This window comes from Agelaius tricolor, unplaced genomic scaffold (assembly GCF_023055355.1).
Source record: "Agelaius tricolor isolate 1412-34295 unplaced genomic scaffold, bAgeTri1.0.p SCAF_1, whole genome shotgun sequence".
NCBI classification, from domain to species: Eukaryota; Metazoa; Chordata; class Aves; order Passeriformes; family Icteridae; genus Agelaius; species Agelaius tricolor.
This window is the reverse complement of record NW_027269261.1, coordinates 14,169,291-14,197,032: the sequence shown is the minus strand read 5'-3', so window position 1 is coordinate 14,197,032 and position 27,742 is coordinate 14,169,291. Positions and strand designations below refer to the sequence as shown.

General features: G+C 40.1%; 1 protein-coding gene across 1 annotated transcript; it reads right to left on the bottom strand.

Moving 5' to 3' along the window:
• HNRNPLL (heterogeneous nuclear ribonucleoprotein L like) lies at positions 1-27,314 on the bottom strand. Its single transcript, XM_071423825.1, has 13 exons — positions 27,105-27,314; positions 18,123-18,241; positions 17,772-18,009; positions 14,497-14,582; positions 12,562-12,658; positions 12,399-12,471; positions 8,407-8,478; positions 6,673-6,890; positions 6,387-6,508; positions 5,548-5,749; positions 4,610-4,667; positions 4,398-4,496; positions 1-3,242 (listed from the first exon to the last, which is right to left on the bottom strand). Exons 1-13 carry the CDS (start codon positions 27,312-27,314, stop codon positions 3,187-3,189), a joined length of 1,650 nt encoding a protein of 549 aa, XP_071279926.1. The 3' UTR covers positions 1-3,186.
• Positions 27,315-27,742: the final 428 nt, after the last annotated feature.

Genomic DNA, 27,742 nt, shown 5'->3' with positions numbered 1-27,742 from the left:
AAAGGAGCAAGTTGCATTTAATTACAACAAAAGGGTTTCAGCCAGTAACAAGCCAGCTTGCCTCAAACATTATCCCTTTCTAGAAGACAGACTTAGTGACACCACATCCAGTTGTATCATTCCTTTCACAAAGCAGGACACCCAAACACGACCTCCACGTTTTCTTTTAACTCTTCTCTTTCATCACCCTAGCAATACACTCTATCTTGCTGTGGTGGTATAGAAAGTCAAAAACAACTCTTTATGTTTCTTGCATATAAGGAAAAATAAATATAAACAAGAATTAGAGTATGATGAGAAGAGGAATGTATCTCTACCTGAACACATCTTTACCCCCAATGAAAGATGATCAATTGGAAAAACAAACCAAACATTGTCAAAAAACAAAACCCAACAAAACAAACAGTGGGACAGACATGAAGATATTACATTGTGAATGACAGCTGCTTCCAAGCAGGGAACGTGCATAGCAATGTTCAATGTTTTGCTTGTGTGACTTAGGCAAAAGAGACAGGAAAAAAACCCTGCATTAAGAGACCTTGAAAGTTTAATTTCAATCTAACAAGTATGGTAATACCACTGCCAAATGAGAGAAACTTCATTCCCTATGGAGCAACTGATTCCTCACCTGCCCCACTGTTTGGGCTCTGGTCTAAAGAGCAAGATTAAAGGTGAACACAGATCTCATATGTGGAAGAACAACCTCATTCCTTCCTGAGGACAAGCATCCACTCTTGTAGGCCCAAGAGAAAACATTATTTTCTTTTAACAGCAAAACACCAACAAAAAAATCTGTCCTGTTCTCATGAAGACATGAATAAGATGATTACTTTGTGGAGAAAGAAGCTTGCACAATTCTTCACTCTCCTCTCTTTTCTGCCTTACATGTCACAGGCTACTCATTTTGCATGTGGGCCTTCCAGCTGCTATCAAGTCCTCTGTGATGCCCCCAGAACCATGCTCCATTTGATCTGGGAAGACACAGGAAAGATGCCTTTCACCTGAACATCTTAGGCACTGAATGCTGTGATCCTCTGAGGAAACCAAAACAATAAAGTGCATTTCTTTTTCTTTTTTTGTTTCATGAAACCTGAATGTTTTAAGGATCACTCATCCCACACTGCAATTTGAAAACAGACTGCTTTTAATGCTCAACTACAAACGACTTCTGGAACTACATTAACACAACCAGCAATGGAAATTGTGACAGAAGAAACAGGGTTCCACAAAACATTCAAAGTGATAAAAGAGAAATGAGAGATTAGGAGAGATCTTTTACAGTTAAACACTAAGCAGCAGAGAGCATTTCACCAGCAGCAAGATATGGCACGTGGATTCTGCGCTGGAGCTGTCTGGAAGCAATTTCTGGGGAACGAGCACTGAGGCTGAAAGAGTCTCAGCAGTGCCCCTAAAATGAAAGTCTCATTGCTACCTCACAGACAGGAGGCTGGGATTATTCCAAACCCTGTGCTGGAAAGACCTGCCAAAGAGCAGCTGGTTTTCAGTTCCCAGTTCAGACATATGAAAAGCCCGATGGGAATACCTAAAACACTCGTTACCTGAAGCATGAACAACATGGAGGTAACACAGGGAAAAAATCAATCAGTGTTGATGAGAAAACCTGAAAGACATCTGATATTTTCCCTTGTATGATAAGGAATATTTCCTTGAAATTAAGAATGGGGAAAATCCAGTCTATTGAAAGATGTGCAATGCTCACAGCCTGTAAACATCCTACAACATAACCTCTCAAGGACAAGCACTCTGCACAAATCATCTTGCATAAAGGATGGATATAGATAAATCCATAAAGACAGAACAAAGAACTTGTAGGAGAAAGCATAAAATAGCTGATAAAGTAACTTCTCTGCAATGACTAAGAACAGACCTGAAAGAAGCCCTCAGCAATCCACTGCAAATTCAGAAAGGAGAACACACACAGAGCCTAGGACAACAGCTCCCAGACTCCACTGCTTGGATTCCTCTTTCTGGGGGCTTAGCCCAAACAAGACAACTCCAGTTCCAGAAGAGAGGTTTCAAAGTACTGGGACAGAACAAATCATCTTCTTCAAAGTGAAAGATTTCTCACCTCATTAATTTCACATCACAGAGTCAGTTACTTTACCTGAATCCCTCTGAGATTACCTCATCTTAAGCTACAGACAAGCCAAGACTATTCACTCAATGAATTCTTTCATGGTCATAATAAATGGTTAAGGTAAATCAGACAGAAGAAAGCGTTGAATAAACTGTCCAGGTATGAAAGGATATGGTGGGGGTTTTCTTTTTGTTTAAATATTTTTACCACCTTGTTTTCTATTGTGATCCATGTTGTCACCTCCCCCATGACTTTTACCATTTAGTATGTCATAACCACTGCTTTAAAAACAGAGTCAGAAGGATATGTTAAACACCAAAGATTTAAGTTTAAATCATGGAAAATGAGGATGAACACATTGATACAGGCTTGCAATTTTAATCTTTAAAAGGCCCCTACGGTGGGACTAGCTGTAGATGGCATCATGCTAATGCAAATGGAAAATAGGATTAAAAAAAAAAAAAAAACCAAAACCACTTTAAATAAGTATGAATTCATACCATACACGTGTACATACTTAATAATTTTCTACGTTAGCTCTGTTTGAAACTATAAATCAAGTCTGTACTACTAAAAGTTCAGTATGTGCAACATTAACCCAATCAAAGCATTTTATAAATACAAGCTCCTTTTTAGTATTGCAACATACTTCACTACTTAACATACTGAAAAACAAGTTCTACATTTAAAATTCTGCTAGAATAGTTCTATCTGCCAATTAAGACTACAAATGGAAAAATACTTGCTAATCTTTAACATTTTGAAAATGCAAATATATTTCATTTTTTGAAAAGAAACAATCTTGTTTATCCTACTGGTGCTTCTTTAGACATTTGAAGATACTACACTAACAAAATACAAACTTTGTAGTAAGCTTACAACATGTACTTCTCAGAGGCAAAAATAAAAAAAAATCTGGTTTGTATTTATGAAGGAACATCCATTTATTATAAAACAAGATAAAAGATATTAGAATTAAGTTGAAACAAGGCAACATTAGAACAACCACTTTAGAGCTTTGTGAACGAAGTGTAGTTTTTAACTTGCAAATCCAGGTGAACGTAGCTCTTAACATGCTGTCCTCTTCTCTATAAATGGGATGAAGTAGAGAAGCAAAGCTTCAAGGTGTAAGGGTTGGAGCCATCTGTGAGGAGAAAACACAGAACACACCATGGGCACAGCTCTCCTGCTGATCCACCTTCCATACCCTGGCACGTTCACCAGTTCTGTGTGTTGCACACTCACACATCCTCTGGGGTTTGCCTTTTTCACATTGAAAGAGAAAGCTTTTCTGCTGCTACCAACTCTCCAAACTGAGATAAAACTGAAATTGTGAACAGTGTGTTATCCATACTATCCTCAAAAATATCCTGCCCCTAAGGTCCATTATTAAGAAGGTGGACCAAAGGTGTGGGGGAATAGAAAAGATTTAACCTGTTAACATTTCACAGGGAGACAAATTCATAACAGTTAGGAGGAGGTAATTTAAAATAATATTAGACACTGGCCTGGATTCAATATTATGTCTGGGAACACTTGGAAAGATTCCATTTAATTCAGTAAACTACCTTAATTGTTCAGTGCAAATCTGGCCTGTTGTGTACTTGTTTAGCAGGTGAACTCACCCCACTCTATTCTTGCTAGTTTGGACCTAAATTCAGCTTGGCTTCACAATTTCTGGCTTCAAAGGGAACGTGCTACAGGAGCAGTAAATTGAGAGCAATGAGCTGAGTAACTTAAAGAATCCTCTGTTCAAGAGATTGCAGATTTCTCTGTATTTATTGTGAAAGAATCACAGAAGGGTTTGGTTGGAAGGGATCATCTCATTGGATCATCCCATTCGAACCTCCTGCCTTGGGCAGGGATGCCACACACTAGACCAGGTTGCTCAGAGCCCCATCCAGCCTGGCCTTGAACACTTCAAGGGACGGGGCATCCACAGCTTCTCTGGACAACCTGTGCCAGTGCCTCACCAGCCTCACAGTCAGGAAAATCTTCCTAACATCTAAAACCTAAATCTCTCTGAGTTTAAAACCCTTACCCCTTCTCCTATCACTACTTGGCCATGTCAAAAGTCACTCTCCCTCTTTTTACAGGCCCACTTTTAAAGCACTGAAAGGCCACTATAAGGTCATCCTGGAGCCTTCTCTTCTCCAAGCTGAACAACCTCAGCTCTCTCAGCCTTTCCTCACAGGAGAGGTGCTCCAGCCCTCTGATCATTGTCCTGGCTACCAGAACCCTCAACTCCTTCTCCACAGAAAAAAAACTTCCAGCAGTAAGATCAGGAAAATTTACTTACTTGGGACTCTTATCTGGTAGTGATTAAGTACAGTGAGAGCTTCCACTGCATCTGTCTTACATTCCCATTCCAACAGACCAGACAGTGTTTTGGCAGAAGCTGTCAAAATGAGAAAAAAAAACGGAAAGGAGGGCATCAGCAATGTTAGACAGTGGATACTCAGATCAAAACTGGAATCAAGGCACTTCCCAAACAGGTCAAATTTTACTTACGTTTTGGGTCAAACACTTTGTATTTAATAAAGCTGAGAACTTCATGATCCTCACATAACTGTCACAAAAACAAAATAAGATATAAAACTCCAGCAAAACTGCACATAAACAAATTAGCAAAAATTCCAAGTTCCTGGAAGAGACACACAAAAAGGAAGATTCTGACTTTTTAAGAGAGTTTGCAAGAATTTACAGCAAATCATTAAAAAAATATGTTTCGATTGGTAACTCTTTAGAATACCATTCTGTAGTATGTAAAACAAGGCCACTGTATCTGTGATATCACTGCTATCTCCAAAAGCATATTAATATAATAACAAGGTCTCCTTTTTGGCACTCCTACTCCAATATAGTAGCTCTGAAGTTGTTCATACAAGGACACCACTTGGGAACCAGAGTTCACTTTCAGATAGAGTTGGAAAAACATATTTTATGGAACTGAAAAAGAACTCACTCAACTGTCAGCAATCTTGCCACTGCCTCCACTTAAAGAGGCCCAGTATTGCATGTTTTAAGCATCCAGAGTTCCTTTAGGATACAACTGTGCCAAGGGTCCCAGGTGCATGCTTGTCTCCATTCCAAAACATCCTAGCAGTCATTACAGGCAGTCAGTAAATCCTTTGTGAGTTGTAGTCCTAACTTTCATGTATTTGGCTTTGTGTCTTTTCCCTTTCCTCCAAAAAACCCCCAAATTAAGCTCCTCAACTATATTTTCAAGATTTTGTTTCTCACATTAAAAAAATATAAATAAGTAAAATTGAGACAGTAACTCCAGAATTGTAAACATATCCAGATGGGCTATAAATATATTTTAAGGAACAGCTCTCTTCCAGTGGCTCTGCTACAAGCCTCCCAGTTACTTGTTTTTAAAAGCAGCACCAGGAAAAACCAGGACAGGGCCCAGCAAGCACTGCATGTCAGTCACTCCAAGTGCTTACCTTTACAAATGTTTCCTCAGTCACACACAGGGGAACATTGTAATAATGCAGCACACAGGAGGGTGGCTGGATGATGTTCTTGGATGCTTGGCCAGCACTGGTGAAGCGATTGTTCTTACTCATGGCAAAATCCTTGTAACTACTCGTGCCATCCTCCAGTTCAAATATCTGGCTTGGAACTACTGAGTGCTGCTTGGAAACACTGGAATTTAAGGATAAAATTTCTTAAATAATTAGGGCTATCATACTTTGCAGGCTATTATCTAACTAGAAAAGACCTGATGCTTCTTTATAATAATTTGAAATAAATAAAGTAAGAACATGATGGGTTGGATTTGACACCTTCCTTAAAAAATGCAGAAAGAATGGGTAAGACACATTAGGGAATACAGTTTATCAGTGGCCAATCCATGTAATGACAATATGCTTCATGAATGTAAATAAATAAAATTTTAAATAGTAATAAATTTTAGAGTGGCTGGGGTTGAAAGGGACCCTAAAGACGAACTCCTTCCAACCCCCCTGCCATGAGCAGGAACAGCTTCTACTAGACCAGGTTGATCAAATCCCCCTCCAACTTGGCCTTGAGCACTTCCAGGGATTGTGCATCCTCAGCTTCTCTGGACAATCTGTGTCAGTGCCTCACCACCCTCACAGTAAAGAATTTCTTCCTAACATCTGACCTAAATTCACCCTCCTTCAGCTGAAAGCCAAAATAAACAGTCGCAAATTGGAAATCATAACTCCAACAATGATAACAGAGTAGTGTGATATTGTCCCTTTGAAACCTCATTCCATCTGCCCACTGGTGGACTATTAATCTGATAAAACATATTTACCAGACATTGAGTCTCTTTCCAAATAACTTGACATTATTGAGATGTGTGACCGCTCTTTCTACAGCATATTCATCACCCATTTCAACCAGCGCTGTGCCCGGAATAGTCTTCATAAATTTCACCTAAGACAGATAAGGTAAAAAAAAAATATATATACATTGCAACAAAGAACTCAACCAATAGTTTTATAGAACATTTTATTTTTAGACAACCTCAGGCATGCTTTTTCCAAAGCATTTGAAAGAACTATAGCAGTTTCCAAGTTTCTAATCAATTATGCCTTTACCTTCTCAATGTTTCCATACAAGCAGAACAGGTTGAATACCCTTGAGCAGTTCATCTTGAGCTGATGCAACCCACTAACCATGACAACTGACCCAGAAGGATTTCCACCGTGCATGTAAGAGGAGGATGCCTGTGGCAATGGGTAAGCAACGAGTTCGGGAGTGTCCCGAGATCCCATTCGGTACCGGCTTGGCAAGGGCAACAAAGGACCATGGGAGCCTAAGGAGATGAGAGACCATGTTTTTATGTTGTTTGCAATCATTTTCACTACTTAATCATGCATCAAAGCCCACATACATAATGTATATTTAAAGGAGGGGTAGAAGGTTACAGCAAATGCTGAAAAAAGATATTCCAGTAATTACAAAAATCATTATCTTCCCTGCAGTGTGCAAAATATTTGAACATAAACGTATAAGAGGAAATAATTAAAAATCAACATTCAGAAATATTCCCATCTAGTTACAGAGCTACATGGCACCAAGAAAGAATATTACAAAGTCAGGATAACAAACCAAAAGGAGCGAGACAAAGGTCAGGAGATGACACAGCTCTTTTTCCCAGAGACATGAGATTAAGTCAGAAGCCTGTCTTTATACAAAATGCTCATTTGGAAGAAACAGGAATACTTAAACCTCCACACTAATGCAAAATGAAGTGGTCCTATTTTCCACTATAGATAAAGTGACAAGTTTCACTGAAATAGGTAATTTCTTTTTTTTTTTTCCTTTTAGTGATGAGACACTACTAGTAAGCAATACCTCTGTTCATAGAAAACGTAAGTATTACAGACCAAGGAGAGGATCCCTGTTTTTCTGAGACAAAAATAATGTGAAACTCACATAAGCCAAGTATAAAAGGAAGCTTTCGTCTTTTTTTTTTTCCAGCAAAAAGCAGTAATGACAGGGAAAGAGTGGTATAGGAGGAGATGGACACATTACTTAAGGTAGAAGGATGTATCAGAAGAATGAAAAAAGAACTCCACTGAATCAAGGTGGGACTTGGAAATGCTGGAGATTTGAAGAACCTTTGGAAGGAGTAGGTAGGATATCAACCTAGATTGTAAAATATCATAAATACCTTTGCAAAGAAAGAGGCAAGACAAATCACATTGCACCTGACAGCTGAAAGTAACTAACTAGAGAAGTCACATGTGAGTGGGGACATTTGTTTCTCCATCCTGAGGTCTTGGCTCAGCACATGTAAGTGACAGCAGGTCTTGCCTTACAGAGTAGTGGTAACAAACACAGTACCTTAAAGCACTGATTCCAAAACATCATTCCTCTAGAGTCACATAGCTGTACCTTTTCTGAATCACCTAAATTAGGTGCAGATGCCAACAATTCATAGCTTTGCATGCAAAAACATCAGAGCTCTCTGTTGTACCAAAGCACTGATCACACTATGTTGCCATTTTCTAGAAGAAAACTGCTTTCCCAATCCAGATATCATTTTCTACCCATTGCCACGGTGATGGCAACTGAAAGGAAACTTTCTTCCAAGGAATAAACCTGTGGAACTGAATGCTTTGGGTGACAGGAAGAGGTGAGGCAATGAGTGCATATGGATTTCACTGAACCAGCAGTGTTTCAGTAGGCAGACTGACAGCACTGCAGGTATGCAGACTGCAGAACTGCTCATGCTGAAGGGAACCACAGCCAAGCATTGATTAAATATTTAGAATTCCACAGAGCATGTAAGAAATCATAACCAGCTGTCACCCCATGTTACTTACCATAGCCATCATGTCTAAAGGATGATGGGTGCTCTCCCAAAATAGCTTGTCTCTGCCGGCCCTTCCCTCTGTCTAACGTGGGAAGGGAAAGAAATCAGTTTAGTATGCACAACCAGGCACTTGATTTCTCCAGTTAAGACACAAAGCTTCTAGTTAAGAAGTGAAAAAGTAATTTGAGTCCTTGTTAATTTTATAAACGATTTCTCATTCACTCTATGTCTAAAAATACAAGCTGTAGCCCTGGGACATCAAAATTAAAAGACTGCCATCTGTATAACAAATTGCACTTAAGTTGATTGGGGGGCAGTGGCCAATGAGGAGATGCAGACATTTAAAGTTTATGGAGATACCCAATAGTTCTCCTAAACAGACATCACACATTAGTATAGAAAACACCATACAGCAGGATTTACCCATGTGTCTCTTAAAACAAATTTGAAATGCAGTACTTTTGAAAGACAGTACCTGAATCATAATATTAGCTTCAACAGCAACACATTTTCAAAGTGGGCTTCTTTCAAGAAGTTTCAGCATAAGCCAACAACAACCTGTATTACATGGTTTCATAATCAGTAAACAGAGAGCATTACATATGTGTACATATATATTTACAGAACACCTACTGATGTATGGGCGTGCTGAAAGGATTGTACATTGTGGCATTACCAGCAGCACATAACAGTTCAACTGAGGGAAAGCATCACTGAGTAATGCACTTACACAACAGTCAATCCTTTAAGAAAACCCAGTTCTCTAGGATATAAAGTTAAGCAAGGGGTCTACATTAATGGAGGGAAGCAATGCCTCACAGCCAAAGCTGTATTTTCCAATCAGATCCATGCTGCATAACAAAATAAAAAATCTAAACTACCAGATTTCTTTATGGTAAGCAACAATTCTTTTCTTACAATTAAAAAAAAAAAAAAAAGCCACATTGAAAAGATGGGGCAAGGCATTTATCAGTTTACAACAATTCTCAGGAAATTTGAATATGACTGCTGAAAAGAGTAACTCCAGCCCAATGCAGTTGGAGGTATTTTCCCCAAAAACAGGAACTATTTGATTACACAACAGTGGTAGATGAAAACACATGTGGCCCTTTCTGCTCAGGATTTCAAGGCCAGGTTCCAAGTCAGATATTTACTTTGGCAATAAAATCTGGAGAGAGCAGTCCTGAATACTTTCAAATCTATAGAAGAAAGATTACTGTTGTCAAGTTTACTTTTCCACTCGCTTTTCAGGGTAACAGCTCTGGTTCTTGGCTCTAAAAAGCAAATAGCAGTCAGATCAAGTATTCTGAGCATTTAAACTGTATCCACTAATTATCTTTCAGAAAAATCAGTTTTGTAATTCCAATCTGTGGAACTAAATGCTTTGAAACTGCCCACAGTAAAATACAGTCAAGAATCACATTCTTCAAATAAAGAATTCTGTGAGAAAAGTTTGACAAATATTTCCTCCTCATGGTGGTGCAAGTCTCTCCTTGCCCCATGCTTATTCCTTCCTTGAACAAAGCCCCTGGATTGTGCCAGTACAAATACTTGTGTAAACAAGCACTGAAACACAAGAACCAACCTGTGTTAAAAATAATTCTGAAAGGAAAGGTTCTTTATGATCTCCTTTAAGCTTGGTTTCCTTGATTTTTAGTTTTGTTTTTACGCCAGGTCCTTGAGTCACTGAGCAAGCTGGTATTAGCACCAAAAGAAATGCTCCAAATGCCAGTTAGAGATTTCTGGCTAAAGACCAGTAGAATACTAAGTCAGGTGGGTTTATTTCATTAATCTAATGCAATATGTGTTCATAGCAGCAGGCACTTGTTAGGAAATTTACTTTAGTGGAGAAAGATTATGGGCAATTTATTACCATAAAGAATTAAAAACAGTTCTTAAAAGAAATCATTAGTAAAATGCATTTCCTTCCTAACATTTGAAGGGCAGGTGTGAAATTCTGAAAGGATTTATTGGCATATCTGTCCTTGGAATGAAATTCCCTTGGGATAAGATCTTTGCTGCAGTGAGAGCCCTACAGCTCAGGTCACACTATGTCCAAAACCCAAATAGTGCTGTTGCAAGAGTGAGTTGAAGGACAAATACATAAACTCTTTCAAAGAAAACCCCAACTCCTGGATTACTTTATGAGCAAAACTGCTCTAGATGCCTGTTTTGTCAAGTACATTTTACTGTTCATTCAACAATTTGTATTCCCATTGTCCACATAAATGGATGTGGATCATAGTAAATGAAAAATCATACTACATACAATATGTAATGATTGAGATAGATATATATATAAAATACAAGTCTAATTTTTTCCTCTTATGTGTAGTAGGGTGCTTATGTATAGAGAATAGAGACAGTAATAAAAGAAAAACAAAAGAGCAGAGTTCTTGAAAAGAACAAGCCACACCTATCCTAAGTTTTTCATTTTCCACTGTTTGCTCAAGTTTGGGGACATTTCAGTTCATACAGTCATACCTATCTGCAGGCCAATTACATAATGCATTTAGATGCACAGTGTTACAAGTCAGCCTCCAAACACTGCAATTATCAAAGGATACAAGGGTAAAATTAATCCTTTCAATTTTTCAAAATCATACCCTTAGATTTTTTTTTCTTGCCCTTGGATTTCTTCAGAATCCATTTTCTTTGACTCAAAAATTTGAGAAAAAAAATTGAATCCCAATACAAATAGTCATAATCTAGAAGCTGCAACCAATACTGTAGGTCCCTTGTTAACTTTTTACAAGAACTTCATTTTGAAAAGCCAAGCCCTAAGTTTTTAGTTGTACAACAGTTTCACAAGCCCAGTGTCTCTGCAGAATTACTCTGAAAGTGCAAATCTCTTGAGACAGCCAAAGCCCTGGTTTTCATGTAGCCTTTGATAAGTAGATATTCTATCTTGGTCACATTGTCTTCACTTTTCTAACTTTACATTGAACATGTTATTGTACATAGGTTACTGAACACTGCACTCAGTAGTTACAGATTTTTGGTTATTTTTAAATAAACACTTAACAGGAGTTAGGCTAGACAGCAGTTTGACTGTACATATATAATCATAGTTTCCACTGACATGAGTTAAGCCCTGAGAATTTTACAGCTGAGTACTCAAGAGACAGTATGCCTGTACCAATTATGAATTTCCCTATTTTATTACTTAAGTATAGCTGAGGGGACTTATTGGCATTGCACTGCTCAGTTCCAATTATCTGCATAAAAGGATTGAATTTCCCTACTACTAAACAATATTTACACTGTTAAGTCTGAATGCAACTCTCATATACAGCAAGTAATAAAAAGATTACAACGTCAATGATATCAACAAAAGGTTCTTAATGTTGTAGGTTCTCGATTTTTCAGTGGTAATTTTAAGGGAAATAAACCAGCATACATACAAACTTCAACAGAATGGGTACAGTCTATCATGTTATTCATCCCACACAAATCTGAAGTACTGAAAATGTCCTCCTTTAAAAACTTGTGGTGGTGGTGCATGCAGTATGCAGACAAGGTGAACTGCAAGTCTGAGGTTTTTCAGAGGGTTTTTTTGTTTGTTTGGGGTTTTTTTGCTGATGCCGATGTGGTGCATGATGAAGTGTAGAGTCAGCCTGCTGAAGTCCTCTATCCTTCTTAATGCCTTGTCCAACATAGGGGAAAAGAGTCCTTTCGAAGGAGAAGCAGTGTGCAAGTTTGTAGTTTATAAGGAATAGTCTGTGCCAGGTTTCCTCTCCTCCAAAGAGAGAGAGCTGCTTGGAGAAATGCAAGTCCTTGAGAACTGCGAAGGTGCTTGGAGGTGTGGGCTCCTTGTTGCACTAAGTGGCTCAAGCACACGGCAGTAGGGGGCACTAGGGCTCAGGGTTAATTCCCTGCGGTGGCACAGCCTCCAGCAGCACTGGCCTGCTTTGGAAGGACTGCTGCCACACGGCCTGACACGTGTGAAGGGCTGGCATTAGTACAGTCAAAGAGCTACAGTGAGAATGGATCAGAACCTACCTCGGCGGCCCAGATATGGCTTAGTGTAGTCCCAACTATCGTTGTCGTTCCTAATGACATTAAGTCGAGTTGGCTGTTCAAATAAAGTAAAAGTGAAAGAGGTTAAGCCTTGACTATATGTATTTTTTTTTAGTAAAATTAAAAGAGAAGGTCCAAGCATTACCCTTGCATATTCAATTTTTAGTGTGCAGCATCCTGCATAGATATCTGCTCCATTGAGTGCAGCCTTCGCCTTCTGGGCACAAAACACTGATTCAAACATACACATCATGTTAAGGATCTTTTTCCCCAGGTGTCTCATTCACGTCCCTTTTATCTGATAGGGCCTTTTTACTTTTGTAGCCTGCAGGTATTTCACTAGTGTATACACTACAAGAACTCCACAGAGACTCATCACAGTAACTTTACATCAAAAAGGATTAAGTGTACACCCTTTTTAACTCATTAGCCAAAAAACCCCACATAACTAAAAGAGAGACTTGGAGTGAACAGATACTCATCTTGCCTAAAAAAAATACAACAGGCAGATGCATGTACCAGGCTCCAACACCCAGGTTATTTCATATGCTGCTCATACTCCAAGATTAGTTTTGTGATTACCAGAAAAATGTGCCTGAGCCTTAGCACATCACAACCCATGACCTCACCCATACTCAATAACATATGGTGTCAGAAAGCCTGAACTTTGCAGCAGAACAGACCTTTTGCACCATGTCTTGATATCATTTTGTGACATTTTAGAAAAAGTCTGAAACAACAGTATGTGCCTTGGTTTTACCACATTCCTGCTGCCTAGTTTCTCCCAAAGTGACGCAGGTTCACTGGGGAACTTAAAAATTAGGCAAATTAAACTTCCCAGACCTATAAGGAACTGACACTGGCCAGAACTGGAGAAATAATGCATACTTCAAGTACCATTTAAATTTGAGCAAATTTTTGAACTTTTCAGATAAGGCTTGTCTTGAAGCTCACTTTCCTTACCACCCCCAACTTTACCTTGCTGCTGCATTACTTCACTCACATTTGTGAGTTTTCTTTCAATTGCTGGCTGGTTTCATTTTCAATAAAAGGCATGCTACAGAATTTAATTCACAGGACATAAGGATGGTAGTTTCTGAGTGTGTCCAGGACCCTCCCCAAAACTTCCCTAATCTCTCACAAGATGAAGAATAACCCGCAATTGTGCAAGTCATCTGATGGGACAATTCCATTTATGACAAACTTAACATATACAGTAAGTCAAATTATTGTCTGTTAGGACACACAGTTTAAGTTTTCCACATAGATAAATAGCAATTAGTTTTATTTAATATAAATTAGGTAGTTCCCCTTGCCTGGAAAATCATCAGGACAGCCATCACATTGATAGCATCTGAAATCACAAAATAATGCCAAATAATTTGGCAAATTTTGTCCAGATAACAGTTAAAAAATGGATGTAAATAAAGCTTTAGGAAGAGGACTGACAGTTTCATAAATTAAGGCCTAATCATATCAGACTTTGGACTTCACAAACCACAGCAACACACCACAATTCTGAACATTCAATCCAAGAATGACTTAAGACTGCAAATAGAGTAAACAGTAGGATAATAGAGCAGGGAATTTCTTCAACACATGATGCCCAAGAATCAAGGTCAAGGATGCCTAAGTTAGCATTTGCTTTATGAAGTCAAAATAGCAAGACAAGCAGTACATACTGGGACTATTTTAGAAGAGTCTGAAGAAGACAAAATGCAACTCTGCAATCCCTTACCCATTTCTTGAGTATCAACACAGGCAGAAGCCATGAAACTTTTGTGTAGAAAAGTGCATATAAGGGGTTGTCAAATCTATGATGTAAGTCATGTCTGTAATTATTAGGCCTGAGGGACTATAAACATGGTTATCAACCACTGTTGACAATGCCATTTTCCTAAAAAGATGGTATGGGCAAGTACTACTTTGTCTTATAGACATACAAAAATTAGAAGTTACCATATATTAGACAGAAATTAAGAAATTATTTGGCAAAATCACATTTTTCTGACATTTGCACGTTAAACCAATTTGGAGTCAAGAACCTACAGAAAAAAAAAATCACACTCAAAAAGGATATTCAACCATGGCTTGTATTCCATTTCTCTTGAATATAACAATGCGCTGAACTTTCCCAACAGGGTTGCACACAGTGTACAAAACATCCTAAGGAAGAAGGGAAAAAATTTTAGTCAGATGTGAAATTCCAATCACTTATGGTCCACAGAACATTCTCCTGCAGTGGCATTTAAGTGCCAAAGAGCAAAGAAAAGGCTTGTTAACTTTCTATTTCTTATTTCCCCCTCTACAATTAATACATTCATGATTGGCATTTTTATCAATCATACTACAGGCAATCAAATCTGAAAACCAGGAAAAGACTTCCATAAGAAGTACTCAAGCAAATACTGGTTTAACAAGTATCTTCAACTGTGTCAAAACCCAGTAACTGCATCCATGTCTCAAGCTCTGCTACCTTTGAAGCACTGCCCTGCAGTAGTTCTACCACAGCAGAGACAAAGTGACACTTGTAGTTGTAACACATTTCGTAGGTTTCCAGCAGCTGAGCTCATGTTCTTTTTCAGGGAGTAACCAGAAATAGTTCAAAATGTAAACTTAGCTTATCAAAATGAGCATTTCAACAGTTTTCATCCACCTGAAGCATGTGGGTGCTATGCTCCTTCCTTTCTTTTTATCTAACCCAAATACCTCCAGAATTATCATTCCGAGATTTTGGTGTACATCCTCAGGTTTATTTGGGGGTCCAGAGGGAGAAGTGGCAAAGGAAGTAGGTATAATATTTATTATTATGTTTTTCAGAGTAGAGGAGCAATTGGGAGGTAAAGGAATAGAGAGGGCATGTGGATTTCTTAAAACTAAAACAAACACAGCCCACACAGCCTGAACCCATAAAAAATTAGACCTGTGACATCACTTACAGCACTCTTGGCAGCACAAAAGGCTACCCACCATCTCTCCTGTTTGGGAGAAAAGATTCCTAGAAACTTTCCAGCTCCAGGTGACATTAATTTTCATATGACTTTCCTTCACAATTTGTCCCTCAAAAAATTTCTTCACAGCCACTTAATTAAAAAAAAAAATTGTCCTTCAAAACGTAAGGTCTACTCAAAACCCTATCAGTGTCATTAGCCAGCAGTCACAGACACAGCTGGATTTCTAAAATTATGTTTCATAATTCAGCTACTTTGTATTACCAAATCAATCAAGTGGTTCACCAGACACAGTAACGAGGGCTATTTATTAAGAATTTAAGCACTTGTATTATATACACACTAGAATTTCATAATTCAGTTCCAAGGTACATCACACCTTCCTCATGAATGTGGGAAAGTCTCTTTGAATAAACCAATCTCAGAAAAACTTCTGCCCACAGGTAAGGAAACAAGGAAACTGAACTTCAAAGACCTGTACATGACATCTTGGGCAAAACTCTTCAAAACACCAACACCCCCTATCACATAGGGATGAAAAGCAATTAGGAATTAATTACAGTTAATTTTCCCTTCTTGCCCTTTGCTGTTACAGCCCTCAAAAAAACCCAAAAATGTTCTGTGAGAGACAAGCTGATCACAATTGTAATTTTAGGACAATTTTGCTTCTGCCACAAGAGGCCTCTAAACAGACCAATTTCTCTCCAAAAACTCAATCTTGTTTTTAAATTAAAGCTCGTAAAAACTTTACAACAGTTTACTGCAGATATTCAGACTTACCACTTAAAACTGGTTGCAATTTTTCATCTCTTTTTTCTAACTCTAGTTCAAATTTAAGAAAAGTGTTGAAGAGGAAGAAGCAGTATTGGGCTTTGTGGTTTTTTTTTTTTTGAGAGGGAATGATGTTTTGCTGATTTTTGTTTTTTGTTGGGGGTGAGTTTTTTAAATAATGCAGACTTTGCCTGAGGCATTCTTAAATTTAACTAGTTTTTAACCCACTGGACAAGTGCAAAATTTGTATTTTTCTCATCACATTTTTAGCTGTTATGGGCACAGCTGCTCTCCCCAGTTGCTGTGACTATGCTGCCTTCAATGAGCTCTGCTGCTTGCCAGTAATTCTGGAAATGTGCCTGCTCCCAGCACTCATTTGTATATGCTAAAGAAACAGCTGGGGGCAGTGGGAAGGAAGAGGTTAGGGGTGGGTTGTTTGTTTTTAAAAGGGAGCTACTGTGCCAGAGGCTTCATCCTCAGAATTCCCATGGAATTCTCCTAGCCCAGAACCAGGCTTCTGCTCCCAGTTTCTTCAAGCATCCACCTTTAACTGAGCAGCTCATGCAAGGCAAATTTAAAATGTGTGAATGAAACAGAGTTTCCAAAATTTGTATTACAGTCATGCGCAAAGAATACTTTAACTCAGTCAGTGGATTTGTTCACACAGCTCAGAGCAGGTTTGTTTTTAAACACTAAAAAGCAACTCATACCGTGGCATGCTTTTCTATAAAGAAAATTGACAGGAAAAACAAAATTCATCATTCACTGATGAATCAACAGACAAAAAGCTACCAATACTCACAAGAGAGTGAAGCAGAAAGCACGATTGGAACTGACTACTTGAGGTAATTTCAGGAATACTAAGTTGCAGTCAATTTGCTCTCATAATATACAGCACATTAAATAAAACTTAATGCTTGCATTAAGTTACTTGGTTCCACACACCCCAAACACTATGACTGATCCATACCATCCTACATCCCTAAGAAAAGTGACTCATACTTGTATCATAGTACACAATTTAATTTTTTTCCTGAAATATTTCTGTGCAATTTAATATCTACTATAAAATCTCCAATGAAAAATATAAGCATTTAATGCATGATAAAACATAAATTCTTAAATAATAATAACAACAACAACAAAGAGCCCCTGTGTCTTAAAAAACCATGTACACATGCCATTAATAAATGGCAATAAATTAGGATGCAACTGTATAAATGGTACAACCTGAAATACTAAAAAGGAAAATATGTTGGCCCAAATAAAAGAAAGGAAGATTCCATCAAGCTGGAGCTGATCAGCAGAAGATAAAGGTTTCACCTTTCTGCAAAGGAAATACTTAAGAAGGACTGCAGTAAAATAACCCCTCCCTACTGTAAAAAATCCTTGCTCTTTAAACATACACCACTCAGAGCCTAAAGGCTCAATAACAATCTTGATGTTGTGGCAACACATTTGGAGGTATTCCAGAAGCATGCAGCAACTTAAACATTTCAAAATCCTCACTTCCAAAGTCTTCAAATGTAGTGCAAAACATCTGTATGAGACTGAATTGTCTTTATTTAAGAATATGTGTGCTACCTGTGTGAATATACAAAAAAAGTAAACAAAAGAAGAAGACAAAACATACCACTGTAATTGGGTAGAGAGGATTCTGAATTGACAACAGGAGAACTTTATTCCCACCAGATGGGTCATCAGTGTTCCCTGGCCGAGTGATCCTCTTGCTTGTGGAGTAGTTGAAGAAGGCCTGCTGCCCAGCAATGTACACAGGCTCATCTGCTGCAAAGGTCACACATTTCTTTGCACTCTCCACGTTTTCAAACTCCACCAGAGCCTGGCGCTTGAACGGCATCATCATGACATAGCTGGTGAGGGAAACATCACACTAAGGTTTCCTGCTCACCCAAAACAACTCCCAGGCCCCATGATGGTCATTTATGACATGTTTTTCTCCAAACCATTCCTAACAAAGACATACCATATGGTTCCAAACTTCTCAAGAGCTTCCACGAGATCTGCTTCCACGACAGATTCACACAGCCCTCGGACATGGACGACAGGAGAAACAGAGACTTTGTGATGACTTCCCCCGGCATCCTAGCAACAAAATGACATTTTAAAATTCAACACAGAGCAAGAAACACTCCTATCATTAATTAAAATTAAATACTTGGTAGACACTACACTGGGTCCAGAAGCAGCCATCTAAATGCACAATCTAAGCAAGTGTTAAATAATTTAACTTTCCTTTCCAAACGGATTGCCAAGTTCACTTGCTGAAGTCTACTTAAAATAAAAAGCTTTTCAGACTTAATTAATCTGTTTGCACACACTGGATTTTTCTTGGATTAAAAAAAAAAAAAGCAGTCATTTAACACTGATTGAATTGCAGGAGGTCTTACATACACCCTATTCATTAGAAGCATTAAAAAAAAAAATTAGGACAACTCCAACAGCTAAAATATTTCTGACACTCTGCTTACTGATGCTGGTATTTTTTTTTTGAGACAGGCTAGGAGAATAAAAAAGCAAGAACAAACAAGGGCCATCCCCCCATTGTAAACTGAACACAAATTGAGAATTTTTCCAATGCTCCACAATGCAAGAAAATGCCAGCTCTGGATTACAGTTGAAATAAACCCAACCTCCCTTCTAATTCTGAACACACATTTTTAAAAACTCACAGTTTCTCTACATATGGGGCTCTTTTCACCCCAAGACTGACTATTATTAATGGATCCAGACATCATACATTAGCACACAGAGTTCCCACCATAAATATTTTTCAGAGCTACTTTCAGACAGGTTCAATTCTGTGCAGCTGAAGAATTTGGGCTGGAATCAGCTTATCTTTCCATGAAAACCCTGAAGTAAGGCTGAATTTTACCTTAAATATTCTAGGACACAGAGGGAAAAAAAAAAGCCAATAATGAGAGATGGTCAAAAAAAGATCAGAGATAATAAAGGGCACACTAAAATATACTGCAAATACCCACCCAAATTTCATATTCGTAACAGCAGTGTGAAGTTGATGTACTCAAATTTAGTGACTACATCAATGTGCTCCCATCTAACAGATCAAGTCTTGCTGATTTTTCACTTAAGCAGGCAGCACATCTTCTGGAACATGAGAGAGATTCTCATTTGTAGCACAAAGGAGCATTGAGCTCCAATAATTAAGTAACCACAATGATTGCTATTACTGTTAGACATTCCTCTCTTCTCTGTCCATTTGAACTACAGATGCCAGGAAAAAACATTCCAGATAACTACAAATTGAGTCTTGTGTGTTTAACTCCTGTGGTTCCATGCACAGTTGTCACTGAACAATTACAGATTTTTCTTTTAAATCAAGGATTTGACCATTCTGTTTGAATCAAAAGCCAGCACTTCAGGCTTCCTCACATCAGAACAATCAGCTGTGTAATATTTTAAGCTTACCTTACATTTTATTTGTTTGCAGTAGGAAAGCATTTTAAATGGCAACACATTTCTTTGAATAAGAACTGTGGCAATGCTGGGAGAACAGCACTGGTGATATTTGTATAAGTTACCTTGTATCCTGAATCAATCAGCTCCAGTGTACAGCAGGAGCAGTGATCAAAGTAGTCAGGAAAGGTTAATACTTTGAACTGCAAATGCTTAGGCAATTGCAGAAGGAACAGAACTACAGAGAGATTTTATTTTCAGATTGTATGTTCTTAACCTACATACACATTTTTCAAAGCTGAAAAAAGCACCTGAGGAAATCTTCAAGAGAAAACTAACAATAACTACCACTTTTTTCTGCAAACCCTATTACTCTAAGATGTTGAAATAACAGGCACCTTTGTTTACAGTCTACAGAAGAATCAAAAACGATTACTACAATTATTCATTGCCTTGCATACTTGCTACTATATTAAGACCCCAGTTAGTGCTAGGGGGATGCATTTTCCTTTTAGGTTCCTTTAATACACTAAAGAAATCCCATCCGATATTATGTGTGTCTAATCACATGGTGAATACAAGCAATGATTTACTTATTGAAGCAGACTCACCACAAGGAAGAGTTACTAGCTACTTACTACCTTTTTGAACTAATATCTCTATAAATCACATCAAGCTTTTCAGAGAATGGATGCTCAGAAGAGTATTTCTCTCTCCCTTCCCTTCCCAGCTCAAACTTCTGGTTTAGTCTCAGTTCATGTTTCTTTGTTATGCACATCCCTTTGTATTTTTGTCTACTAGGAGGTACTAGTAGATACAAATCTTTCTAATAGTGCAAATTTTCTCAAAAATTAAGACTTTTAACTTGCATCTTCAAATCCTTTATCCATGAATTATGTGAACATATACTAGTGTCTGCACTTCTGCAGAAAATTAACAAATACAAATTTTGCTTTCTGTTATCGTTAAAGTAATGTTTGGCTTTCCAAACCAAATTTTCTTCTCACAAAACACCATACAGAAGACATTCTTTTTAGCAAGGTTTAGCAAGAGATTTAAAAAGAACCAAAACCTGCCAGCAGAAGCTTGAGAAGCATGGAATTAAGAAACCCCAAAAAACTCCCCCAAAACAAACAACAGAAAAATAACCCACCCACCCCCCCCCCCCCCCCCCAAAAAAAAATGCCAAACACAAACAAGTGGTATCTTGGCCACCTGCTACGAACTTAAGGACTTACCTACAGAGTATTTCAAAACCACTCTTATTCACAGAAAACCACTGAGGTGGCCAAATCAGAGGGGATGTGCTTTACTCCAAATAGTTTCTAGCCAGCAGCAGTGAACAGCAGCACAAGAACCAAGCACAAATCGGCCAGAAAGCCTCAAACTAACATTCACAGAGCACATGGACTGGTGAAGGATGGGGACACAGGTGCAAGAAAAGTCTTCACAAGGGGCAGACACACATATTATTGTCAAACAAATTTTGCAGCTACAAAGCTGCAGTATCAAGCAAATCTAGAATGACCCTGGATTTCCTCTATGAGGAGAAATAAAACCACCAGACCACTTGAAAAATCAAATGTGTCTGCAGAGTGTAAAGTGCACAGCTAAGGTCAGAACATTCACAGCTCATCCAACTGCTGATGGAATTTCTCCCCAGAGAAGAACAATGCAGGATTCTGACCGAGATCTCACAGCTACTGTATCTTGAAAGCTACATGTGCTACTGCTGGCACACAGACAAAGGTTACATCAAAGCATCTGCTCACACACTGACTAACAACCACCAGTATTTCTCTGCCTACAAAGGAGTCTTTCAGTAACTCAGCTCCCACCAGAGCACAAAAGCCCCATGCAAAACTCCAACACCACACTTGCACTCCACCAAAGCCAGAACAGAGTAGCCAATGTTAAAACTGTACCATTAATATATACATATATTTATGTGTATATATATGTATATATCTTAAGGGGATTTGAAACCTCAGCAATGATTCATTGAAGAATCATTAGGCTGGACAGAAAACGCAGTTAATTTAAATAAATAATGGAACAGACTTCCTGCTCAAGACCAGTAACAAGGACAGAAAAGGTTTCCCTCAAGAAAGAAACCAGGAGCATAAAAATCCTTACCCTGAAACAAAGCTGAGGCACAAAGGGAAGCACTGACATATCCAAGCAGATGAAGTACAAACAAGTGACTTCACATACCTAAGACTGCAACAGAGAATGGCTGTGGCATTTTAACATCCATTTTTTTGTGACCTACATACCTCTAGACAACATTTGAAACGTATCAATGGTTTCTTGCCAACTAATTACAGTTTGCCATTCCAAAAAGGAAGAAAATCATCATGGGCTGTAGGATGATGCCTATCTTGCTCATCAACTCCAGATTAGAATTTTCTCACCAACTGTTTGCACAAAAATGTGTCCTTTATCCTTTCTCCAGTCAGACACTTTCCAGTCAGTATACTCATATTAGCCCTATTAATTTGTACTACCTTTTTTTGAGTATCTGCTTCTTTGTCATTCACTATTTACCTCCTCCATCTCTCTTTTTTCCCCTCGCTGCAAAAGGATGGCACTTCTCCTTCATATTCCCTCTGCCAAGTACCTAAATATACTCTTATTTAGTTTCTCACTTAGATTATCTTATTCACTCTCAACTTTCTCCCCTCTCTGCATCCCTCTTAACTGGTCTGAAATTTGTTTTACAGATACAGCCGAAATGGTGGTGGGTGGGGGGAAGTGTCTCAGGAGAACCAAGCAGACAAGACTAAGTTAAGGTTCCACAGCAGTGGAAGAATCTATTGGTTTTGTATATCCTGGATTTTGCTTTTTTAATTGTTGTTGGTTGGTTTAGGGACATGGGGGGCAGGGCTACACAGAAGAAGTGGGTTAAGATTAATCATACCCATACTCTGGAAAGTTACCTGGCAATTTAGTTTTGTTTTGGATGAGGAGTTTAGGTATCATTTCTCTTTGTTCTCTACCACTGTGTCCTTTCAACTATTTCAACTGCTACAGAAAGAATGCCTGCACTATCACCCCTCCTGTTACCTCTGAATTTGACCTAAAATGCTCAGGTATTTGGACCATATCATTGTCCCAAGTCCCTTCCAACTGAAACAGTCTATTCTATTTTCATCTCTGCTCATGACAATCTCAATATCCTTAAAAAATATAAATAAATAAAATCAAGCAAACATCATCCCAGACGAAAACCCTACACAACACAAGACCATCGGGAGATTCAGCCCAAGATACTGGAAGAAGAACCAGCCTGAAGGTAATAGTTTGGATTTTTTTTTTTTGAGGGAGGACAAACGAGGGAAAATTATTTACATTTACTCAAAACCAGCTCCTAGGATGGAGTTCATTGAAGAAATGGACAAGTCAGTATAACGTAGGTGAAGATCTGAACTCATTGCATTTAGCTGCTGTTACCACACTGCCTGTGTTAGACACGAAGCAACTGAGTTGTGTGAAAAATACGCATTTTATGATTGGCTTTTTGCAAATATTAAAATGAATATTATATGTGTTGTGTTAGAAAGTTATGCTGTAATACTTTTCTTAAGTACTGTGTTAAATATAATTTTAGGTTATAACATAAGGTTAAAATAGAAACTATGCTATGTAAGATACTTTTTTTAAAGAAAGAACTCACACTGAGATAGCAGCCACGGGACACCTAAATCTTTCAGAGAAAGAGAATTTATTGCCCCATTATCAGAAGAAACTGGGAACTTCTTCCTGCCTCACTCAGTCCTGAAGATGCCGTTGGAATTCAGAGGAAGAAGCTGACACTGACCAGAGAGAATCCTCTGTTTGATTGGAATTTATGCATCATGTATGAGGTGTATGAATATGAAACAGGCTGTTGTTTTTAAGGGTTAATCCTCTGTTAACGTGTGTCCTTTTTCCGGCTTGTGCTGCCCAGAAAGAGGTACCCGGACATCTGTAACTCTTTGTTTCTGTTGTCTCATATTGTCCTAATCCAAACTCTCCAAATTATTATTACTCTAATTATATTGCTATTTTTATAACCATTTTATTATTATAAAACTTTAAAATTTTAAAAACAAGTGATTGGCATTTTTCACAGTTGCAAAGAGAGCTGCTTTTCATTTAGCACCCAGGAGGTTTCAACAGTGTCTGAGAAGCTGCAAGATCACATCCCTGTTTTACCTTGCAGCAGCTGATAGCTCTGTTTGTGTATTCAGACACCACATCTCACTTCCCCAGCTGTAAGAACAAAGATAACAGATCTTCCTGACTTCACAAGAATGCTTAGGAGTATGCCAGAGACAGTGAGGGAAGTGAATGCTACAGGTGGTACAAATATGACATTAATCCATAAAACCAGCATTTAAGGGAGGAACAGGGAATGGAGCTGAAAGGCCCTCAAAATTCCCTTAAACACAGCTCTCAGCCCACATTATCCCAGTGTCCTGACCCTCTGCTACACTGCAATTCTGATTCCTCTGACAGGGCTTCACCACCACTCAACAGTGCTTCTGTAAAGGTCATTCTTCCAAATCACACTCTCTCCCACTGAATACTTCTGCAGGAACACATCCTGCTCCTTCCCTGGTCAACATCCTGGTCTGTTCCTGGCTCTCCTGGCTCCTCAGCCTGGAGATGAGCCATGAAGAAAAGGGTACACCTCTGGCTTATGAGAAGTCTCCCCACAAGTGGGAAACAGAAAATCAAAGAGCAAAATAAATGTTGGATTCCCTCCGGATCTCACATAGAGATTTCTAGGTACCCTTTTCAAAAAATCAAACCAAAACAAGCCCCACAACAACAAAAGACACAAAACAAAACAAAAAAAAAAATAGAGGCATGAAGGGATTCTTCAGCCAAATGCAACAATCCCAGAACAGGAAACTGCCACAATAATAAATACAGCCCAGGAGGATGACCCCACCAACCTGCCAGAGGAGTCCTAGCACAAAAGAGCTTTTATACAAGGGCATATAATCCATATGAGTGTACAGTTGACTGATATTTCAGTGCATAAGTGAGGGAAAAATAAATTAAAATAAAATAAAAAATAATTAGAAAAAAAAAACCCTACCCAACAACTCATATGGCTGCCAGACTCATATCACTGTTTACCCTGATCATCCACTCCCTATCATCATTTCACCATCATTTCCCATTTCTCCTCCTAATTCCCCATTCGCTATAGTTCCTCCTACTTATTCTGCTCTCTTCTGAGGAATCCAGGACACTGACACTTCTTCCCTCCTCTCAGCCTACCTTCTTCATCTTGTATGTCTGAACCACATACAACTTTTATAAGCTGAGAACATTTCCCTGCAGAGGAATCAGTAAGATACATCACACAATACGTAATTTCCTGCACATTTTTGCATCTGTTAGAGAGGAAAAAAACATGAAAATTCACATTAACTAACTCAACTTAATAGAAGTTGGCAGTTTGTTATTAAAAGCTTCACATAAAATTACTAACAAAAGCATTTGGTCATTCACTTTTCATATCTCCATATCTTCATATCTTCATATTTGATGTTGCAGCTTATGCTTAAGAAACCAGTTCCATCTCCAGCCTCAAGACAACTCCTGCCTCTCCAACACTGAATCTGTGAATACAGTTTTGCCAATAAATTGTCAATGACACTGCCACTGCCACAACCAGCTGCCGAAAACCCCTCATGTTCTCCAATTGCTGCACATTCGTTTCAGTTTCTTTACTCACAAGCCTCAGCACATGCCATACTCGAGATGCAAAAGGCGAAATCAGATCCTCCATGGTGTCATTACCATGAAGGGTAAACTTGAATAAACTGAGACATTGAGACATCATGAAGACACTCTGAGCCAGAGCCCAGAAAGAAGGAAAAGGAGACATGTAAGAACTAGCTGATTTCGTAAAGATGCAGAAAAGAGGAAAGGTAAAAGCAGAATTTCCTTTCTACTTGAAACACTCACTGCATGGCGTTCAGCTCTCCTACATGACAAACTTTCCAAATAACTTAAGCAAGTGTAAGGATTTCTTTCAGCACTGGCCTTGAAGACAGAGCACATTACTAAGTCTTGACTGCAACAGAGATGATGCTCTGTCACAAGAAACTTGAGAGTTAAAACACTTCTCTCCGGAAATTTATTCTGTTACAGTTTATCAGGAAACTTTTGTAATAATGTGCTGCTTTGGGCTAGGGCAAAATTAATTTTCTCCATAGTAGTATGGGCAATATTTTGGATACATGCTCGAAACAGTGTTGATAATACAGAGGTTTTCCTTTGTGCTGAGTAAGAATCAAGGCTTTCTTTGCTTCTCCTGTGGCTCCACATGTGAGCACAGCTGAGACAGTGACCCCAAGCGACCTAAGGGATATCCCAGACCCTGCAAAATCCCACTCAGCATATAAAGTGGGGGAAGAAGAAAGGAGAGCAGGATTTTCCTCACTTGTACCCTTTTGATTCCCTCCCCCATCAGCCCGGGCAGGAGTCAGCTGCGCAGTGCTTGGTTGCAGGAGAGGGTTAGACAACGACAATAAATTTAGCAGGCACCTTCTCTATCAGTAGATTTAACTGATAGAGAAATGGTAGCAGCAAATGATCCCTCATTAACTCATCCCAGTGATAAGCAAGTTCATTTTAACAAATCACAAAACAATCTTTGACATTAAATCAATGTTTTCTTGATTTGGCTTATTCAAGTAAGAAACAGAGAGAGCCATCAAGGAGAAAAATGGTTGTAATCAGATGGACAATTAGTTAGATAAGGAATCAAAGAGTAGACAGAAAAGTCTCCTTAGCTCAAATTTATGGGTCAAGGACTACCTTGATGCAAATTCACGAGAAAAAGGTACGTAGCAAAAAAAAAAAAAACAAAACAGAAAACAAACAAACAACAACTCCGAAGTGAACCATCGTGCTCATAGCAGTGGGGAGGGAGAAAGTAGAATTAGAAATTAATTTTAAAAGGAGGCAAAGGTTTAAGATCAGCCTTATCGCCGTGTGGTGCCAGACACAAAGGTAGAACGGAGGATGAAAGGATCGCTCGGCCGCGGTTTCAGCCCCCGCCGCCGCCGCCGCTCCCCCGCCCGGTGTTTCTATAGTTACGCTCAGCAACAGGGCCGGCGCTAAACTTGCAATGGCGATACCCCGAGAGGCGCCCAGCTGCCCGCGGAACGGGGGCAATCCGCGAGCCCCCGAACCCGCACCCCTCACCCCCATCCCTCCCTCGGGCTGCCGGCCCGGCCCGTGACCGCGGGCCGTGAGGAACGAGCGCACACCGGCGGCGGGCAGCGCGGACCCGGCCCGGAGCCCCCGCCACTCCCACCCGCCGGAAGCGCCTCCATGCCTGGGAAGCGGGCGCAGGGCCCCGACCCCAGGAAGGCCTCGCGGCCGTGGGAAGCCCCCTGCCCGGGAGCAGCGGCGGGGGCGGTCGCGCCCTCGCCCGCGGTAGGGGCGGGGCAGGACGGGTCCCCTCCCCCCGCCGGCAGCCTGAGGGGAGCCGCCCCCTGCCCGCCAGCCCCGCGTCCCTCACCCCGCCCGAGAAGCTGCCGCCGCCGCCGCCGCGCGATGCGGGGGGCTTGTCCCGCCGGCCCTCGCTCTCCTCCGCGCCGCTGTACTCGATCTCGCCTTCCTCGGCAGCGGCGCTGGGCTTCAGCCGCTTGGCCTGGCTCTCGTAGGCGCCGTCTTCCTCCTCCTCCTCCTCTTCCTCCTCGTACCGCTCTCCGGACGACGGCGACGACATGTCCGCGTGAGAGAAGGGACTGCCGGCGAGGGAGAGGACGCGGGAGCAGAGACGGAGCCGGCGGCAGCACCGAGCCCGAGCGATGCTCTGAGCCCCGGCCCCCGCTCACGGCCCGCCCCGCGCCGGCACACGGCCCCGCCTCCCCGCCCCGCCGCAGGCGTCGGGATTGGCTCTAAGCCGAGGAGGGAACGGGCGCGCCACGATGATTGGTCAGTAGGCGTGTCCATCAGGCAACAGCGCTGTTCGATTGGACGGAGAGCGTGCCCATCAGCGCGCTGTGGGGCCGCCTCGGCCCAGCCCCCTCGCCGCGGTGCCTGAGGGTGCTCGGTCGGGGGGAGGCGGCGGGAGACGCTCGGAGGGTCCCGCAGCGCCCGCCCTGCGCCCCCGGCCCCGGGGCCTCTTCCTTGCCGATCACCGCCTCTGGCTGT

Bases quoted from the DNA above. Each gene is read 5' to 3' on its own strand.
- HNRNPLL (XM_071423825.1), bottom strand. From the start codon at position 27,314: ATGTCGTCGCCGTCGTCCGGAGAGCGGTACGAGGAGGAAGAGGAGGAG. The intron at 6,891-8,406 runs GTAAGTAACATG...TCATCTCCTTAG, and splicing joins CTTTAGACATGATGGCTATG to GCTCCCATGGTCCTTTGTTG. The intron at 3,243-4,397 runs GTAAGTAAATTT...TTCTCCTCACAG, and splicing joins CTACCAGATAAGAGTCCCAA to ATGGCTCCAACCCTTACACC.